General features: G+C 37.0%; 1 protein-coding gene across 4 annotated transcripts in view; it reads right to left on the bottom strand.

The window, feature by feature from the left end:
- cobll1b (cordon-bleu WH2 repeat protein-like 1b) overlaps positions 1–22349 on the bottom strand; it is a 64404-nt gene that overhangs the window by 24747 nt on the left and 17308 nt on the right. For 3 of the 4 annotated variants that reach the window (XM_056236118.1, XM_056236120.1, XM_056236119.1), the window contains exons 3-4: positions 7979–8170; positions 4260–4467 (exon numbers count right to left, since the gene is read on the bottom strand). In XM_056236118.1, the coding sequence (XP_056092093.1) occupies positions 4260–4467; positions 7979–8170 (400 nt within the window). Of the gene's footprint in view, positions 1–4259; positions 4468–7978; positions 8171–16415; positions 16521–22349 lie in introns of those variants that run through there. The other variant, XM_056236121.1, reaches the window with a different exon arrangement.

Raw genomic sequence — 22349 nt, 5'->3', positions numbered from 1 at the left:
TATTTAGATAGCACTGTTAAAGGGGTCATGACATGGATTTTTATTATTATTTTAATGTTCCTTGAGGTTCACTTATAATGTTAATACATATTTTGTACAAAGAAAACAAAACTAATATATATCCTGGGAAACTATTTTAAACCTTCATTCTGACCCTCTGTCTGACATAATCAGTTTTTAAGCGGCGGCTCCTTTAAGGCTTGTCAGTAAACAGCCACTGTTATGATTGGCTAACGTCATTGCATAGGAAACAGTATCAAGGCCCACTCACTATTGCACGCGACTAAGTGTTTTGAAAACATTACCCAAATAAAACCGTCACTTACAGACAATGCATTTACTCACGGTTGTGATGCAGCTGCTGTCAGATTCAATACAAAATTGCTACTTCATCTTTTAACAAAAGTTTCTTTGCGAACTTTCCATTATACTGTGCCTCTTTTAAAAAACAAAATGCTGTGACGCAATCCGGGATGCGTTTAAAATACACCATCTACTTGTTTCTGATACTGGGATCCTTCTAAAGTCTGTACAGAGGTGCAAACAATCTGTTTAAACTTGATGCGCCAAACGTTCTTTCACTCTTCCATTTGTCCTGTTGTCGGCAGACTGAAGTGTGTGGAGTGTCAGAAACTGAACACACATCTGTATACTGTATCCAGTGTAGACAGCATCAGTGATTATAATGGATTTTATTTGCTTTTGACGTGACGCTCACATCCAGTGTAGGCAAATGTCAACCATTACTGTGCGATCACCGCTGGCGAGAGGGTCAAAATCCGCTCTCGCCGCCCTGCCAACAACGCCGTAGAAAGATTTGTGGACGCTCTGACGTAGATTTAATGCTTGGTCTTTTTTTATACTTTATTTAAAGGTGCCGCAAAGCAAACAAGCATGTTGATTGTTATTTGTGCAGACTGGCCACAAGTAGGGTAAAAAACTTTTGCTGATAATTTACTCACCCAAGATGTCCATGTCTTTCTTTCTTCAGTCGAAAAGAAATTAAGGTTTTTGATGAAAACATTCCAGGATTTGTCTCCATATAATGGACTTCAATGGGGTCCAAACGGTTCAAGGTCCAAATGACAGTTTCAGTGCAGCTTCAAAGGGCTTTAAACGATACCAGACGATGAATAAGGGTCTAATCTAGCGAAACCATCGGTCATTATAAAACTTAAACTTTTGTATTTATTTTTTAAAGCACAAATGCTCGCCTTTCTCTGTTCTGTGATGCGCGTTCGTGACGTCACGTAAGAGTTATCACAGAACAGAGAAAGGCGAGCATTTGTGCTTATAAAACTTAAACTTTTTTATTTATTTTTTAAATGACCGATCGTTTCGCTAGATAAGACCGTTATTCATCGTCTGGTATCGTTTAAAGCCCTTTGAAGCTTTGTCATTTGGACCTTGAACCGTTTGGACCCCATTGAAGTCCATTATATGGAGAAAAATCCTGGAATGTTTTCATCAAAAATCTTAATTTCTTTTCGACTGAAGAAAGAAAGACATGGACATCTTGGATGACATGGGGGAGAGTAAAATATCAGCAAAAGTTTTTTTTTAAAGTGAACTAATCCTTTAAGTTAACCTCATGAAATCTTTAAAATGTGAAAGCAAGAAATTGATCGATGGAAAGAACTTAACAATTATAGTTACATGTTTGCTAATGAAATAATCCAATTAAAAGCCATTTGTGTGGTGTGGCTTTTGTGTTCATGGCTAAGTGCTAATCTAATTTGCATTCCCGCTGAAAAACAAGCATTCTAGCGCAAAAACTTTGCCTATAAATCGTGTTGCGCGGCTTCTTATCAAATTCACATGATCAGCCTCTCCTTCATTTTGCTTGGGAACTAATGTGGTCCGAACCAAAGTTTACAGGACTGCGTTCTCTGGAATCCTCTCAAGCGGAGGACTTCTACATTCCGATTGGTTGCCGCCGAACAACGTCATAGCTCATTACCGTAAAGTTGACCTGACTTCAACTCTCCTCCACGCTCTCACCGTCCTCGCTGGAGCTCGCCGGCGGCTCTCATTGAAAATGAATGACTTCCGGCCACTTTGACGCTCTCGCCGGCGGTGGTGTGAACGCACGGTAAAGCGACTGAATGCCAGTGGGCGGGTCTATGGTGTGATGATGTATAACTATTTGTCGATGTCTTGCTCTGGAGGCGGGCATACAGGGCCGTCGCTAGTGGGGTGAAAGGTGGTGACAATTATAGGGGGCCCCTGCTGCCCAGGGGGACCCAATAAAATTGTAAGTCCCACCCCAGCTCGTGAACAGAACCAATCAGAGTTGAGGCGGCAGCCTGAAGTTAACGATGAACTTGGTGGAAGAGCAGGAGACTGACTGACTGAAAAATGTCGGGGAAAAGAAAACAAAAATCAGGTACCAGAAATGCCAGGAAAAGACGGAGAGGGAGGCAAGGAGAGTGGTTGTATCCCAGTCGATCAAGACGTTCTTAAAGACCGGTTATATATTGTTATTTCGCTGGGAATTAGAAAACTTCCGTCTACAGTCTGCCGTGTACAGTCATTTTTTATTATCGGTGCGCGCCACAATCGACCGAATGATTACGTGGTCTAAATTCCTGTCTTTTTACACTATTGTAAATAGAGTTTTAAAAAAATTACACGAGTCACGACGCGTTGCATTATGCATCTGACCTGCCGGCTGATGATATTTAAAACATCGAGAAAACACGAATACAACACACTGCACTTGGATGAATAAATGTATTCGCTTTATTTAATAATATTACCAGTTCCATATTATCTTTATTAAAAAATAAGGCAATATGGTTTTATTTTTTTAATTAGACTGCATTCTTGTCAATTTCTAAATGTTTACTTTTTGATTTATGAATTATAACAGACTGATGGGGGGGGGGGGGGGGGGAATATTACTTTTTAAAAATTGGTTTTATTATTATTTAACAATTTCTTGCTTTTTGTTAGTTTTTATTAGTTGTAATTTTTATATAAACATTTAACTTTTAAAATAAAGGTTTCACAACAACATCACCATCTTCTGTTATATGTGGGCCTCCATGTTCATCTATTGTACAGTATATGATATTGGTGGAGGGTGGTGGGGGCCCACATCAATATTTTTTCAGGGGGCCCCGAATCCTCTAGCTACGGCCCTGCGGGCATATGAACGTTTTTGCAAATGTGACGTTGTTACGTGTGGTTATAGTAAGCGCACGAATCAGAATCAGTGAAAAGTAAAGGCATTTTTAAATAAGCATTAAATAAAACTACAAAATAGCCAGTTATATACAAGATGAAAACTGATTAAAACATTTATTAGTTGTATTCAGAATAGCACGCTAGCATACTACTATTTAGGGCTGCAACAACTAATCGATAAAATCAAGAATAATCGATTATGAAAAACTTTGTCAACGAATGTCATTATGGATTAGTTGGTCTGCTTACGTTTACTGGTGATTGGTTGAAACAGGCCAATCATGATGCTCTCTGTCTTACATGCGCTTCATGAGGCACACACGCACACACACACACACGGCTCTACGTTCACACGCTTGTTTTCAGTCTTTCTATATTTATTTGATCAATTTATCCTTATAATTCAATTAATTTTAAATAGAAATTAAATGAATTATATATTTGAGATGTTTTTAGTTTATATCTTCACATCTGAACAATATGTCTGTGTAAATTTGTTTTAACAAAAATTGTGTTAAAACATAATATGTTGGATAAATATATATATTTTTTTTACATTAATCATGGTTGTCAATTTGCATTAAAAACAATGCAAATATTTATATTAGTAAAACTCAATGTGTGGCTTTTGCACTTTTTAAAGTACACTTTTACAGATAAATACCCTGATTTAGGGTTTTATTTAGTTATAATAAACAAAAAATCAAATTGATTTTTTTTATCCGATTAATCGAAAAAATAATCGTCTGATTAATCGATTATGAAAATAATCGTTAGTTGCAGCCCTACTACTATTAGTGTCGTAGAGAACGGTCGAGTGCTAAGCCACTGTTTGCAATAGTGCCTACTGTTTCACATAATTCTTTTTTTTTATTATCATAAATGATTAACTTTGCAACACTGCCACTGTTATTGAACTAGACCAACACTGAATTAAGAGTGTTGAGCTGAATACTGACACTATTATCTTTTATAGAGCTGCTTATGGAGCTGAAGTCGTTTCATAATCAATTTTGATTTCAAGGGGACTTTGTGTTTAATTCATGTTTAAGATACAGTGGCGTATATACCTCAGGCATAAGTGATCCTGTCCTTTTGATTTTGTCTTCCATGCCTTTCGGTTTTAGCAGGATCTTCTCAGCCCCTAGGGCTCCGATAAGGGCATTGGGTTTGAACTTCACATTGTTCCTGTTGGTGGTGACGAGCTCTATGGTGTGGCCAGAAGGGTTCAGGTGGTACTTAGCACAAAGCATGACCAGCAGGTCCATCATGGGTTTGCTGAAAAACATGCAAAAGCAGAGCAAACTTTAAATATCAATTGCCACCAATCATTCTGATAAAATCTCATTTTGTGTTTAACAGAAGACATAAAATTGGGTTGGAGGGAATGATGTGAAGTTAAATACATGAGGACAAAAATGCCATTATTTGGTGAACTTTTCCTTCAGGACACAAGCATCTGTGTTTTACGGTTTCAAAAAGTTATGAAAGATCATTTTTCCATTATATTTTGTTGTTGAATGAAAGCCAAAGCCCCAGGAAACATGTGACTCCGACACAAGCTTTGTTATCTGTGAAGTATCAAGTATTTGCATTAATGCTATTTTGCTGCAGGGAAGTCTTGGCAATCCATATCAAGGAAGTTCCATTGACTGTTTTTCAAGTGTTCGTGACAATAACAATATAGTCATGTGAACACAGAGAAATTCAGAAGAATTTGTCCAAGCCTTTCTTCTCTACAAAAAAATTATTTTGGTATTCCATGGAACACACGAACCGTTGTTGTAAATAAAGATAAATAAAGGTAAATAAAGGTAAATAAAGACAGAACTGTTCCTTTAACACTGCATTAACAAACAGTGAGGATCATTTCAAATGTGGTTTCTTTTCCATTGACTCCTGTTAGGCTTCAGTGAAAACTATGACCTATATGCTTGACACATTGCATACTGAAAGTGTGGAAAATCCTTTCGAGACAGCTTATGACACAAAAAGCTTTCCAGCTGCTTTTGGAATCTTAGGATCTGAGAAACCTTTGGAAACACAGAGCCAATAATTTAATCCTGCTAAGAAAGAGGCCAGCAACTCTGGGTGGCACACATTTAGAAAGGCAGGTGAAGAATTTGATTATTAATGCCTTTATGTTGAATTTGGTTTCAGTTTTAGCATTAAGCAGGCAAAAAGTTGAACTTAGGAAAATTAGGTTTCATACAGGTGATTCGGGATCAAAGAACAGATTGAAACAATGATTAAATGTGATGACGGATTGCCTGAAATCAGGTTTGTGCCGGGAAAAAGAAATAATACTTTAGCAACATAATGTAAAAGCACAAATAGTGCAGTCTAGATAGATAGATAGATAGATAGATAGATAGATAGATAGATAGATAGATAGATAGATAGATAGATAGATAGATAGATAGATAGATAGATAGATAGATAGATAGATAGATAGATAGATAGATAGATAGATAGATAGATAGATAGATAGATAGATAGATAGATAGATAGATAGATAGATAGATAGATAGATAGATAGATAGATAGATAGATAGATAGATAGATAGATAGATAGATAGATAGATAGATAGATAGATAGATAGATAGATAGATAGATAGACAGACAGACAGACAGACAGACAGACAGACAGACAGACAGACAGACAGACAGACAGACAGACAGACAGACAGACAGACAGACAGACAGACAGACAGACAGACAGATAGATAGATAGATAGATAGATAGATAGACAGACAGACAGACAGACAGACAGACAGACAGATAGAGTTGTGTATCTGTCTAAGAAATGCTATTAATATTCAAGTAATGCTATTAATATCAAAGTAATTCTATTTAGCCTAGTTTAAGTAAGTCCCACTAGCACACCTTTAACAGTTGAGATGAAGTGTCGAAGACAGAAAACACCCTGACACTAAACACGGCACAAAGAGCACAGCAAATGATCCAACTGCTGAAATCGATCAAGTGTTTAATGATAATCACAAACAGCATAACGAGATGCAGTATAACTCTCTAACGTCATTTTGTACCCAAACCAACCCAGATTAGTTGCAGGAGCTCTGAGAAACATGCTGCCCCACCCAGCTGACTCACTGCAGCAATCATCTGATTAGTTTCATAACAGCAATCATCTGAGAATCTTCATGATCTCATATATACTGCATGGCTAAGAGATTAACACCTTCCACGCAGAAGTGTACCATATTCATTAAAAGTAAAGTTCCGTAAAATCGTCTCAGCTTTGAGAATTTTTGTATTAAGTTACTTTAATAATCCCTAACGGTTCAGGTTGTTAGGGCTACAGAAACGGACACAGCTGCAAGTAAACCAATGTTTCATGTGCTCAGGCTCAAACTGTAATTTTTGCAATGTTTATTCCATCCTGCCAAACATGCGCCATGTTCAAAATAGTTTGTAGGCAACATGATTACATCATCATAAACTCTCTGAACAGTGGTATTTGAATAAGTAAAGCACTAGATTTGTAAGATCATCATGAGAGATGATACAGTATGTGAGTAGTGTCAGGGGTGCTTCTACATATTTGTTAACGGGTACACAACATTAACATAGCCGACGTTTTTGGCATCGTGGCCTAATAAAGAGTTTTGCAAAAGCAACAAATGTCCAGTCTTGTGTAAAGGTTTGCCAACAAACTCCTCAAGCACATCTGTATATTGTAATTTGTTTACAATGTAGTTTTTCTCAAATATTGGCAATTATTACTTCTGGATGGAGGGAAACTCCAGTGTCAACCAAAGTCAACACAATCTTTTTCAATGTTGTTTGCAGAGCACAATGCTGTGACATTATTTAAAGCTGAAGTGTGTTTTTAAAGAATATATGTTGAATAAAGTTACATTTTTCTTATCCAACTAGCAAATGTTTTTATTTTGTTCATGTTTTAAGCCTTAAACTTAATGTAATTGAGTTATTTATGCTTTAAAAAAAAAAACTATTTGAAAATGGGGCACAAAAACAAACATAGTAAAAGCACAGTGGAGGGATAAATGGGCATTGTTGGAAAATAAAATAATGTTTGGAATAAAAAAAAAAGCATTAAACGAAAAACTTACGTTTTGCCTTGGCAACTAACTAAAAAAATTGAAGTACTAAAACTGATACAAAAATAAATTAGAGCTAAATAGAAATATATTTTAAAAAATATATAATAATAAAAGCATATAACAAAATTACTAAAGCTTTAACTAAAATTAAAATGAGCTAAAACTAAAAAACTAAAACTAAAAGCTAATCCAAAATATTAATAAATACTATGATAGTATATAAATAATGCTAAAATAACACTGATTGAGCGGTTCAAGTATTATGAATCCAAGACATTTTTGTAAAATTTGAGACTTTTAACGGTCTTCAATTTTGAAATATCTTTAAGAATCCACGGGAACTCCGACTATATTGTTAAATCACTTTGACTTTTCACTTCTCTGTCAGCTAGTTGTGTTTATTTCTGTTCAGAGACTCTTATCTTGAAGCTTTTCTATTCCTGTCATATCATTGTTCGAGTTTCCTGTGTTTATGTCCTGTGTCCTTTTGGTTTCAATAGTAACCCACTGAGTTCACCTGCGTCTAGTTAAGTTGCTCGATTTCTTTTGGATTATCTTGTTTGTTTGATTAAAACTGTTCATTGTCTCTTCTCCTCTTTCATCTTCCCTGCTGAAAATGTAACATCTTTACCGAGTGAACTCCAGCAGTTTACAAATCCAGCCATATGTACCTAAAACACAACCAACAAAACCCCTCACCTGCCATGGACCTCGATGGTCTTCTCCACCCCTCCAGGAAGGACCACGGCGAGTGTTAAATCCTGCTCCAGCAGGTTTTCCTTCTGGTCCATGGCAGGGTGAGGGTATGCTGGGAGCTTTTGGCTCAGCAATGGAGCATCCAGGCTTTGCTGGACAGGAGGAGGAGGAGGTGCTTTGCTTTTCGATGATCTCCTGTTAAACAAAGAGAAAACGGATTAAAAACATAAAAGTGTCATACGAATGTTCTGTTGAATTTATGAGTTATAGGTGCAGAAAGCAATTTCTGAGAAACTGTTGATATTTGGAATCAACCCAGACAAACACACCCCTCCCTTCATTGCTCCGTCCCCAAAATACACAAACACGCAATGAAGAGTGGATGTCTCTTTCATAGCTGAAGCGAAGCAAAACACTGGTCCCCAAACACTAATGCTTGATTAATGTAGCAAAAACACTGTCCTGTTAAAAACACACTAGATTTAGAGAAAAATGACTAAAATCAAGAGTGTAAACACTAACGCGTGCTAAATCATGTTTTTGCGATCTGACACATTTTGCAACACAATGACATAAAATTGTCCTTTTGACATAAAATTGCTTTTGGCTGCTGTGACTTTAGACTTCTACGTAAATACCATCTTGGCATGTGAAATAAGTACTCAACCAAGGCCTGGAGGTCTGCGGTCACATACAAAATATATTATAGTTTTTAAACCCCATCCTGAACTGAACACTGTCAGAAAGATGTGCAAAAATGTTATTATCATTAGGGGTACAACAGCCTGTCACATGGGGCAATACCCTTAAAATGACAACCTTGTACCTTAATTACCCCTAAAAGGTTCATAGTAGTACCTTAGGGTACATATTAGTACTTTGGAGTAGGTTCTACGGTTACACTTTATTTTAAGGTGCTTGTAATAAGCAGTAATTAACAGTTAATAAGACACTTATAAGACCTTATAAGATGCATATAAGATGCATATAAGCATTAACTACTTCATATAAGGGTTAATTAAAGGTCCAGGCCCTGAAGAGATCAGGGAAACCACTCCCTCTTGGGAAGGTCAATTTTTAAGGGCCTGGGAGTTTGTGTTACCATTTATGTTTGTTCGGCTGTTCTAAAAGTGCAATGTATTGATACTTGAGAAATTTATTATTTAATTTAATTTATTTATTATCATTAGTTAATGCTTATATGCATCTTATATGCATCTTATAAGGTCTTATAAGTGTCTTATTAACTGTTAATTACTGCTTATTACAAGCACCTTAAAATAAAGTGTTACCGGTTATACTATGAAGCTTTTAGGGGTAAATAAGGTACAAAGTAGTCATTTTAAGGATACAGCTATTGCACCCATACTTTTTCTGACAGTGCATGTTTGCCTCAAAGCCTACATATATCACAAAATAATGCACGCTGGGACATGCCACTGTCAAGCACAGGCTGATTTATAACGCAGAGCTTGAAATAGTACAAGGTTTTCCTCATTTTATGCTTAATTATTTCCTCTATTGTTTAAGAATAATAGTCTCTATCCTTCTTCCTGTGCATTACCTCGCCATGACTGGACACACCAAAAAGGGTCAATGACGTGTAAAAGTGGTCATGTGTGACCGTCTCAGACTAACGTTTCAAATTTCAAAACAGGATTTTTTTTCACAGCTTAAATTGAATTAATACTCTTTTTGCACTGGGAAGACGTTAGGGATGAACTCGCCTCTTACCTCAAAAGTTCAAGGAACATTTGATTCCTCATAATATGACCCCTTTAAATCTCATTAGGCCAAGCACTATAAGACACTGTACAAAAACTTTGTTGCTCAATGTGGTCAATTTTAGGTTATAGGGCATTGAACACCTCAGGCTGTATTACGCTATATGAAGCAGAAGGGTTTTGTTTGAATGTCAAATTAATCCAAATATGACGACTCCAGAGAGATGAGAAAATGACGGAACGTTCTGTTCAGCAAAAACAATAATGGTGGGCATCGGAAACACAATAAATCACCATCTGCTGACATACGAACAGTTCACAAATGTCTCTCAACAGCAGACGATATTTTATACGAATTACCTGATTTCTATTTGATTTACAAGATTCCCTGTGGAGAGTCAGGAATAGTACAGGCCTACTGTAAACATTACGCAGGAAGTTGGGAAAGCCCCTGAAAAGTGTGCATTAGCATAGCATGTTATGTTTGAGTTGGTAGGGCAGGCCAAAGTAAACACAAGGGTTTCTGACACGGTAAGCAGACACATTTAAAACAGACGTTTCAAATAGCAAACGTCCCATTAGTGTCTACTGTCTACCAAAGTGCTCATCAACATACATCTGAAGATTTATTTACACAAATGGCGTTTTTCTTCAAAGGTGCCGTGGCTCGTCCAATCAGATTCATTGAATTTAATTGTATCTGTTATGAAAACACCAAAATAACAAAACACAGCATTGTACGCATCTTTCATAGAAAAGGCAATACTAGAATGCATTAAGACAAAAACAAATAATCCAAAATGGTAGTTTTCTCTCTCTTCTTTCCATTTGTATCGGTTTCGACCCGACCTGAATGGACTTTAATGCAGTGGATTGAGAGGAATATTATGAATATAAAATTACTTTTAATGGGATAATTTCAATTTTCAAAGTATTTCAAACAGTAAATAGAGCCATGGGCATTGAAGGCTCAAATCATTCGGCCAACTCACATGCAGACACCTGCACAAACATCGACCGAGACACAATGTTGATATTTGAATGTTTCACAACTGTCCACCTCTTTAACCATAACAGCTTTATCAAATCTCTGTAATTCCTGAATACTGCAATGCATATCGTCTCCCAGGTAATAATGTATAGTAACAAACATTATCGCCCAGTGAGTGATATATAAGTTGAATATGGTACATCCAACTTTAGTACATCCAACTTCACCTGTACATACAATACACTCATGTAAACCAATACTATATAGCAAATCTCGACTGCATGATTGATATCATTGGAAAATATAAACTATATTATTGCACAGCTTTATATAAAAAGTTGGCTGCAACTTAAGTATATCAAACTTTATCTGCATACATAGTGTATACTCACGTAAACAAGCGATATACACACACACATTATATATTTTATATATACAGTATGAATTACGATTTGCAGAGAGCATTAAACTACAGAAATTTAAACAAAAATTGAATTAAATTTGAAACACTTATTGTTGTGCCTATGCAGTTTATAACATTTAATATTACTTTTGTACCCTTTATGTAGTCTGAGTTTATGTTAAATAAAGAGTCCTGAACCAAAACCTGTTGAGAACCAGTTCTCTTCTTACACTCTAAAAAATGCTGGGTTGTTTCAACCCAAATTTGGGTCAACTATGGACAAACCCAAATGTTGGGTTAAAAATGTAATTTAAAATTTTAACCCAACTTCAACTTCCAACTTTCACTTTCAACTGTAAATTTTTTAATTGTATTTTTAACCCAACATTTGGGTTTGTCCATATTTGACCCAAATTTGGGTTGAAACAACCCAGCATTTTTTAGAGTGTACCTTTCTAAATATGTTCCCAAATCAGAATATTCCAGATATGTGATGCATTTTAAGGTTACATTAGTGATTGCTTTGAAATGTAAAGCAGACACTGATGTGCCAATTGGATTGTGGTTGTCGGAGATAACCTGCAGCTGTGCACCCTTAGAGAAGATCACATATTCAATGAGAAGCAGGGGTGAATTATTTTATAAACTCTGGAAACCCCTTTTGAATTATATAAATATGGCACCACATGACTTGATTTGAATCAGTTCATTTTCTAACTGTCTTAGATTGTATCTCCCTTTTTTTCTTCTTTTTTTTTTCAATGTTGCCTCATGCGTGTCTTGTCTGAGGTTTTTTTTGTATTTGAAAAAAGCAAAATAAAATTTTCCCAAAAAAAAGACTACATTAGTGAGATGAAAGGGACACGCGTGGCAGAAGTTTTGCTGTCAGCAGAATTTAAATGACAAAGAGCTTCATGGAAACATCTGACAGCATGCATGCATTGTTTGACTTGTTTTGTTGACATGAGAAGCTTGGATGGAAACCGAGCTGCAAAGACAAAAGCTGACATGTTTTTTTGGGGTTTTTTGAGGTGTGTGTGGGGGGGGATCTGTGGAATGGACTTAAGCAGAGCTGTGAATCTGAAAGTACAAGCAAATGATGGACGTCTGGGCCTGTATATCATGACTATGAGAGGCTGATCACAGTGAGTGGATCTTCAGTCTATTTGACCACTATCTCAGAACAGTGAATGACACACCGGCGTGTCGGAGCTTGACTGAAGGAAGGCCTTTTCCTGTGACACATCGCTTGAGATCTAAACTCATTCATCATCAGCACAGATAGCTATCATTAAACACAACCACATATCTTCAATAAACTAGAGCTCTCACACAAACGCATGCATGCTTTGCTTACAATGGCAGCAAAAAAAAAGATCTTTTGGAGTAACGAACTTAACAAATCTGCTTTTTTGTAACTTGAACTAAAAAGCATCACATGAAATCAGATTTGTCAAGTAAAATGTTTTTACAAACTTGATGCAAACCACATTTGTATGCTTTTAAATCCAGTTACAAGCTGATTTTCAAAAGGCAAATTGGATTTTAAGTTGTTTTTTTTGTCATGTAGAATACAACAGACTACAAAAGTTTGGGGTCGGTTTTTATTTTTACTTGCTTTTATTTTACTTCCCTTTACTGTCTTTTTGTCTTCTGAATTATTGTTGTTTATTTTTACTCTTGATTGTGACACTGTACTTGATGTTATATTTGTTCAATAAAAAAAAAAAAAAAGAAAAATAAAAAGTTTGCTTGGCAAAAAAAAAAAGAAAAAAAGTTTGGGGTCGGTAAGATTTCTTACTGTTTTTTTAAACAAGTCTCTTATACAGTACAACGTGTGAAATAGTATTATCATTTAAAATAACTGTTTTATATTTGCATGTTTTTTAATCTACTTTATTCCTGTGATTCAATGTATTCAGTGTCACATGATCCTTCAGAAATCATTATAATATGCTGATTTGCTGAAGAAACATTTATTATCATCACTGTTGAAATAGTTGAGCTGTTTAATATTTTTGTGGAAACCATGACAAGTAGTGTAAACACCATCTATAAACTGATGGAGAAAGCAACTGTAATCAATTAAGTTAACAGCATGATGTCATTAAAAAATGACTTAATGACCAGCAGAGTGAAGAAACATGACTAATGTCTCAGTGAATGTTTGCACACAATTTAATTCATTAATAAGCCAAACCAATGTCTCAATGCATAAACTCAAGAGACATATGGTCACATAAGGGCACTTCAGAACGCACCTCAACTCTGATATATTCAAAACACCTATTGTGGGGGGGAAATATCTGAACAACATGTGCAGCTATTTTCTGAGTCCTCAAAACAAGGGCGAGGCAAAAGTTTAAAGCAGGCACAGGCAGCCATGCGTTCACCATACAGATCCTTACGCTGTAATCTGCATTATCACAGTAACGACTCAACACACACAACAACATTTTTAGACTATCTCGTATCATCAGACATCAGCAAACTAAGGTCGTAAGGCTCATTACTGGAATATTTGAAATACCAGCACAGACCCCATCCCCCCCACTGATCTGGCTCAAAATGTGAATACATTTCCCCCCAAATTGAAGTATGTAAATTATGAAAACGCTCTTATATTTGAGCTTTTTTCTCGTCTAGATTCCTGGACATCTACTAACTTTCATCCTGGGATGCTTTAAGGATGACATTCACAATACCGATGAAAATATTGCAAACATTTAGCAACTACATGTCTATGTTATTCTGTCACTCTAGAAAAAAGCTGTTTTTTATTAGTACTTCATTCAAATTGAGCTAAAAATGTCCAAAAGTACTGTGATGTGAGGATCAATGGATAAACTTAGAATTGTTGTTGCAAATAGCTGATTTTAGCCTTTAAAGCGCAAATGCATTGACAAATATAAGACCAAATACATCACAGTCTCAGCAACACCAACTCTGCAATTAAAAATGTTTATTATAAACGTATTGGCATTACTTTGAAATCTGATAAATTCAAAATATGATTTACTTGTATATGCCATATTTCTCATTAATCATAATACAATTTTAAACAGGTCATTAGAGCCGTAGCGCTGCTCACATACATCAAGTGCCGGTGTACAGTTGTGTAATGTCACAGGAATTTCATCTATTTGGTGTGATATTCACACACAATCTAAAAATGCGAGGAGTGGACAATGGAAAACGCAAGATGTCGAAATACGCATCTTAAAAATTAAACTTGAGCACTGTGTTTTTAAACAGAGACGCTGTAAAAGATGCGAGACACTGGCGCAACGGTCAAACACGTCCGTCTAGCGCGTTTACATAGAAAAGCAATGGAAAAGTAGTGCAGTGGAACTGAAAAACACGTTCTGTGTTCATTGATACAGCCAACAACAAAACATTCTGATTGTTTATCACATAGCTGAGACATTCGTGTTTTTCCACTAGCTAGTGAGGAGATAAACAAGGCAGATTGTGTACAGACTTTGCTAATAGGCAGATTTCGACACCAGTCGGGGGCGTGGCTTGTTACATTGCGATGTCATAATGACACTGTTTATGATTCATGGGGAATATAAAAAGGAGTGGGTGGATTTTTACCATAGTTGTGTTCATACACTGCAAACACACATTTATGTTCAAACATGTAAAAGTGAATATTGCATAATAGGTGCCCTTTAAAGAACTTAATGGGCAAGAAAGCCATCAAGTTTCATATTGAAAGTTGCGAGTATGAGATAGCCTAGGTTTTAACAGTGTCATTGGTTTAAATTTAACTAAATAAAAACCACTTAACACCATTAAAAGGCTGAAAATTGTAATATAAATAATATGTAATACACTATTAAAAATAAATAAAGTTTGTGATTTCTGAAGGATCATGTGACGCTGAAGACTGGAGCAATGGCTGCTGAAAATTCAGGTTTGATCACAGGAATAAATTTCATTTTAACATGTATTCACATAGAAAACAAGTTTCTATGTTATTTCATAACATTACTGATTTTACTGTAATTTTGATTAAATAAATACAGCCGAATTGATAAATAAAAATAAATAACCTAACCCCTGAAAATGTCATTAACACCCATTCAAACCTGAAATAAGCATTAATTACATCACCTTTAGTCCTTTAATCACTCTAAACTCATCAAGGTGAGAGAGAGAGAGAGAGAGAGAGAGAGAGAGAGAGAGAGAGAGAGAGAGAGAGAGAGAGAGAGAGAGTGAGTGTGTGTGTGTGTGTGTGTGAGAGAGAGAGAGAGAGAGAGAGAGAGAGAGAGAGAGAGAGAGAGAGAGAGAGAGAGAGAGTATTACACAATTACACAAAGAGAGAGAGAGAGCTATAACACAAAAACTATTTTACTTTCATAGGTTTATGACTTCCCACCCTCCAGAACTAAAACACAGAGGCAATGAGTCTTTTGTTAATATTATCAGCTAAGCAGACATTAAGTGTCTGCCGCCCATTTCCATCAACTTTATTAAATGCTGTGTGGTCCTGTGGGCGGCTGCGAGCCAGCTACAGTAGCCTAATTAATGTTTACAATACTTACTCAGCAAAGACCACTTGCGTTATTAAAGCGCTCAGGGAGAGTGCGGCTATCTGGGGTCACCTGAAATCACTAATACATGTATTATACTGGGAAACAACAACATGTAGAATAAGTTCAGGGGGAACCGACACGCAGACTGCTCGAATTCCTCGCATTCTGCATTACTGCAGCTGCCATGCGAGGAGCGACAGATGCAATGCTTTGTGGAATTTCATTATCCGAAGGATCAGGCTAACTGTTGTCTGAGATTGTTGGGAGCATGTTTCAAAAGCGTGCATGCTTGCCGAGTGAATCTGGGACAAATGAGCGGGGGTTTCCTTGCGTCCTACTTGGGCATTGTGACGGGCTGCTTCCAGTATTGGCCCTTTGGGGAAAGGTGGGTTTGTGTTGTAAAGAGCTGAACAATATCCAAAAGGCACCTTCCTGCTACACAGCGGAGTCCATCCGGGATATTTTAGGAACAATGCAGTTTAACTTTAGCGCTTTACTTCATAAACTTCAGACAAACTTTGCAACCCAACAACACTCAATTATATAAAAGTCCAGTTACTTATTTTCCAGGTAAATCCAAAACACACACATAATATGGCCGTGTGACTGGTTTCACAACTTAGTGCAAACAAAGTGAATAAACTAACACATTTTGCGCTGAGTGCATGAACATGCATGAACAAGACCTGCAAAAGGATTTGCATTACAGTTACCTGCCCTACAGGTACAAGACAAGGACAGTCATTCATTAAACCTAGATTCTGACACCATTGTTTCTTACCTCCTGTGCTTCAGTGTGAAATTCCTCTTTTTAGTCAACTCACATGTCCCATTGATCCACACAGTCAGTCAGTGAACGAGTAAGACACGACTAGAGAAACATTCTGCCCAAAAGTGGCAGGCCCACCTTGAGGCCACGCCCCTTTATGACATCAGACTCCCCATAGGCCTGTCAGACAAACCTCTGCTATGAAAGTGTGTGTGTTAAAGAGAAGCCGAGCAGCTGATCATGGCCAAAGATGTGTAATCAGCTTTGTGTCTCCACTCTGTAAACTCAAAGGCTGGTGGGGAACAGAATGGCATTGGCCATTCAGTGATTGATGAAATGCCATTGCGCTAATGCAATCAAGTCTTATCGCTTTCAGCCTTGTTTGCTTTGCTGTTATCAAACCACGATGCAAGCATGCACACTAGAGTACACTGGAGTCAATGGAAACGGCACACTGCAAGGACGGAGAGAGAGAGCCGTGAGAAAAAAGTTAAGAAAAGAACGTTTGCTGCAGATGTAAGCATTCATTGAAAGGCGGGTCCCGGTTTCCTACATTTTTATATAATTTCAGCATGATCCAGCTCTTTCCACACCCTCAAAAACTGACCTTACTCATTCCTATCCATCAAACGAACTGCTAAAGATTTCTCTATGTATGCAAACTTACAAGAGTAGGAATGCAGGCAGGCGTCCGTTAGAAGTTTCGCTGCGTACCAAATTTCAACTTCGACCTGCAAATTTATAGCTAAAATACAATGCAAACATCTTTTAGCACAAAGAATAAATAACAAAGCTGAACAATTTGCAATGCTGGTGCTGTAGGAAAGTGGAATCTATCTTTTACTTTACATTTCAAATTCATTATTGTCATTTATAGTTATTTCGGTAACACTTTACTTGAAGGGGTGTTCATAAGATTGACATGACACCTTCATAATCATGACATGACATATGTGAAGGAGGGTTTATGCATGTTTATGACAACTGTCATTAAGTGTCATTCGCTCAATTATGACATTTTTAATGCAAATATGACATTGTTTGAGATGTCTTTGTTATGACAACTTGACATAAACCAATACATCATAACCTGTCAGTGTCTTTGTCATGACAACTTGACATAACCAAGACAACATAAATTGTCATAAATATGTCATAAACATGACATAGCAGATTAATTATCAAACTTAAGAAAGCACTTAGCTTTATGGGTTAACATTATATTAAACTGTGGTTGGTTTTGACATTGGCTGCCATAAGGCCATTATAACATTTTAATGACAAATTCAATGCGTACCACTGTAGTTGAGGTCAAGAAAAACATTCATGACACAGTTATAATGCCTCATGACAGCCAATGTCAAAACCAACCGCCTGACAGTTTAATGTAATGTTAACCCATAAAGCTAAGTGCTTTCTTAAGTTTGATAATGAATCTGCTATGTCATGTTTATGACAGGTTGTGTTGTCTTAGTAATGTCAAGGTGTCATAACAAATACAACTCAAACAATGTCATATTTGCATTAAAAATGTAATAATTGAGCAAATGACACTTAATGACAGTTGTCATAAACATGCATAAACCTCCTTCACATGTGTCATGTCATGATTATGAAGGTGTCATGTCAGTCTTATGCACCCCTTCAAGTAAAGTGTTACCATTATTTCTTTTATTAAAAACAGAAGCAGCGAGACATAAAACCGTGCTCTCCAGATATCCGATATCAGTAACAACAACAGCTATTAAACAAAATGTATATATCAGTCAACCACTAATTTGATCAATTTAGATGTATTAGTTGAATGACTTCATATACTGCTGCCCATAATCATTGCAAGATCTGAAGTCCTTTCATATGTAAAGTCTAGTGCAACACACTTTTCATCGGTTTAACCCAGACTTAGAGATCACTTGTGCAACTACATAAGAGCAGAAGCATAATACAGAAGTATTTGCTCACATTCTTGCTCAGGCATGTCAGGGCCCAAAGGTTCAATTAAACCTGCTAGAAGAAAAACAACTGCTCTTTTCCATCGCCTGTGATCTTGCTATTATCTAGGCTTTTCCTTGAGAGATGGACCTAATTACGTGATCCGTCAAGACACCACATCAGCTCCAACACGCTCTGGGCGGCGAGCCGATAACAGCTGATTCAATCGGTGGCCGAATGCAAATGATTGATTAAGCATCGGTTGCTTGCTCTACGGAGAAAACATGTGACCTTTTCTGGGAATTCTGATGCAATGAGAATCTAATTAAAAAAAACCTTCTGAATCATTTCAATTCCTGTCATGATATCACAAACATGATTCTTGTAATGTGTTCATGGCCCTCGAATGAGAGTAAAGCAAGTGTGGGAACTTCGGATGGAAAACTCTGCCAACGAATGTGCATTTCATCAGGTGCAGGGAGTTCATGAAGTGTCCAGATGAAGAGAGTCACAAATGGCGTAATAATGAGAACCGAATCATCTTCCCCCAACACACAGCTGTGATTCATGTGGTCGTCTGTCATCCAGATTCAGCTCTTTATCATGAGACTCGTTCACAAACAGAAGCCTGCAGTGACGCCAAACCAGACTGTTGCGTAGGAAGAAGCAGATTGTTTGGCTAAATCTCCAGATCTCACTTAAAGAGATACACTGGCACAATATTACAAACAATTTTGCGTTGGCCCACCCGTCAGGTCTCGGCTCCAAACGGGCTTTCACGAGCACAATTGTGGTTATGTGATGGAGAAAAGCTGTTGCAACCAATCAAAATCTAAAGGGGAGTCACTAACCTCAGGTTTACAGGTGAAAAGTGTCATTTCTGCACCACTATCATCACTGAACAGAATTATACAAAGCTATTGTATTGACTTGTACTTGAAATGTATAGCGCACAAATTGTATAGACTACAGTTATGGTACCAATGGAGCAAGTGAATTTAAGCATCACAACATTAAAATGAACCGTATGCAAAATAAGTATTCATTTTGAGATTTGCTAAAGATTTAACATTGTAATTTATGTTAATGTTAAATGTAATTAATTCAATTATTAGAGAACGTTAAGTGACCGGTAGTGATGTAAGGGAATTAGTGATTAAAGACTTAAAGGGCTAGTTCACCCCAAAATTTAAATTCGGTTACTCACCTTCATGTCATTCCAAACCTGTATAAAACCTTTCTTTCCTCTGTGCTACACCAAATAAGATATTTTGAAGAACATTGGACTTTACTGCATTTTATTGTTAAACAAACAAACTCATGAGGGTGAGTCAATGATGACAGAAATGTCATTTTAGGTGAACATTCAGTCTGTTTCTCATGCAAAGCTAGAATATGACTTTTGAAGACTTGCAATATAGCGCAAAAATAAAATAAAATATGGAGATAAAAAAAAAGTGAAGGAAGTCATACAGATTTGACCAACATAAAGGGTGAGAATGTAATTGCTGGATATTCATTTACTGCTTTCAAGTCAAGTCCAAATTTATTTGTTAAGCGCGTTTCACATTACAATTCATTTTTTAAAGCAGCTTTTAAAGTCATACTGTTATGTCTATAATGCCTTTATCATAGAGCAAATTTCAGGACTGTGCGATATAATATTTTTGATATATTGTATAGTTTATCATAGTCTATTGCGGCATCCTTTTGAAAATAATGCATTACAACTTTTATTAAATTAGGGAACGTTTTTTTTGTGAGAGCTTTTAATTTTTGCGATTACTTTCCAGTAAAATGGCGAATTATGCAGGATCGCAAACAAATTTGACATTTTGTTGTTGATTGTTTTTGTGTTTTTTTTTGCATTGAATTCAGCGATCGTGGAATCGCGAAACACTGGAGGGATTGTATAGAGTTGTCTGTCACGTCTATCTGTGCCACAGTGACTCAGACACACGTCTGACTGTTCAAAGGACAAAGAAGAAATTTAAACATTGCATTGTACTTCATATAAAAAGTTCAGTTTTCATTAGCAGGAGGGAACTTCAGGAAGGCAGAAGGGTTAAAAGTGCCCTACTGTCTGAAATAATCAGTTATGGAAAGTGGACAAAGGGTGAGGCCCCAAAAATTCCAATCATATGCTTTAAGAGATTACTGCCTCAGTCACGCAGTATATGCATGCTCAAACCTGATCCATAATCCCGAGTCTGCTGAAAACAACTCCATCCTGCCTTAGTTTACAGAGCTTTCTGATGTCAAAAATCATTGTTTGGCCAGTGGAAAGTTTTATTCAGCATGCTCCATTGAAGCGGTGCATTAGAAAGGCAGGAAGAGCGACTGACCTTCAGATCACAGTTTACCGTGATTCTGCAGTTTCCTCACACTCACAACGAGGGAGATCAGTGAGGGAGCCCAACCACGAGAGAAGTTTTCTTTCTTTTTCTTTTTTTCATGGCTTTCCAGCACCCCCAGACCTTGTTGGAGCGAGATGTCAATCGTGCCAGTTTTCCTTTGCCCTTATAAAAACAGAGGGAATGCTGAAAATGCTTACCGCTGACAGCTACTCCCTGCAGATCTGCTGAAAAGGTGTGATGACCATGAATGAAAGCATTATGTGAGCTGCACTTTAAGGTTTTTCACACATAATAACAGTTCTATTTAGAACCATATCGTCCTGAAGAACTGTTTTACGGTAAAATGGTTCTTTGTGTTAGAGCTTAGAGTTCTTTATTCTCACTTAATTGTTTTATTTTTAATCTGTAACTGTCAAAAAATCCTCCCAAAGCCTCAAAGAGCCTTATTATTGATTTTTTGGAGCTCAACCATCCAACTACACAGACTGTCAACACTCTCAACAGGTACTTCATATCCTTATTACAATGTCTATAAATTGTAACTGGTAGTGTTGTTAAAGGCACACTATGCAAGAATTGTACCTTAATATAACAGCTTCCAAGTCATTTCGGTGGTAAACAAACTCATAGTAGGGCGAATCATCCTGGTAGTAAAGCTTGGGGGGGACGCCGCTGGAAAAACCAGCAATGCAAGTTTGAGAGGAGCGCCCACGACAAATCTCGCGAGAATCACGACATGCTTTACGGCAACGACGTCACACACATCAACAACAACATGAAGCACGAAGACACTTGCGCGCATTTCAGACGTGATACTCGACGATGGAAAAAGCAAAGAAAACGCGGTCGGAAGAGACTAGGAAAAGGAAAAGAGAATGAGCCTCTCTGCTCAACCCGTAAATGAATGCATCGATCCGCAAGTTTTGTTTGAGTTCTTTAAAGAGGTGATGAACTGAGAAATCAAATTTTCCTTGAGCTTTTGACATCTAAGAGGTCATCAAATTATAAGAATATCCTGTAAGTTTCAGAACTGAAAACATCCTTGTTAGTCCAATAAAAGCTTTTATTGACACCAGGCTCAGCAAACGACTCAAAAGTGGGGAACTATGACGACAAAGAGGATAAAACACCACCCCCGCAGAAGAAGATCAACGCCTACTTCAACACGGCCGGTTTAGCCCCGTCCACCGATTCGCGCATTACACGAAACTCATTATAATATGCAAAACTGTTATCCACTCACAGCAGTGGGCGTTTACTTCCAAGTCTTCAATGCGAGACGCCCATAAAAACCGAGCGTTTTTGAGCTAGGCTCAAAACTAGGGTAGAAAATAGCCTATTACTTATTCATTTTGATGTTTTTGAATGTAAAAACCAAGCGAATGTCATAAGTTGACCTCAGACAACAATATAAAACAATTTAAAAAGCCAGTTCATTACCCCTTTAATGGTTTAGTGGTAAATCTTTTGCCAAGCGTGTCAGAGGTTACAGGTTCTACGTTTTTTCTCTCTCATCAAAACTGAATATGTTCATCAGTGGTTACAGTCACAGAGAACACTGTATCCATGACACTGATAGCAGCGGACACGAGCGCTCAGCTTGAGTTCAAAAACACATTTTAGGGCTAGATCTCTTATTTAATGCAAAAAATGCACA

The sequence above is a fragment of the Rhinichthys klamathensis genome, unplaced genomic scaffold, assembly GCF_029890125.1.
Source record: "Rhinichthys klamathensis goyatoka isolate OS25496 unplaced genomic scaffold, OSU_Roscu_1.1 h1tg000439l_1, whole genome shotgun sequence".
Lineage (NCBI taxonomy): Eukaryota > Metazoa > Chordata > Actinopteri > Cypriniformes > Leuciscidae > Rhinichthys > Rhinichthys klamathensis.
This window is presented reverse-complemented; position numbering and strand designations above follow the sequence as displayed.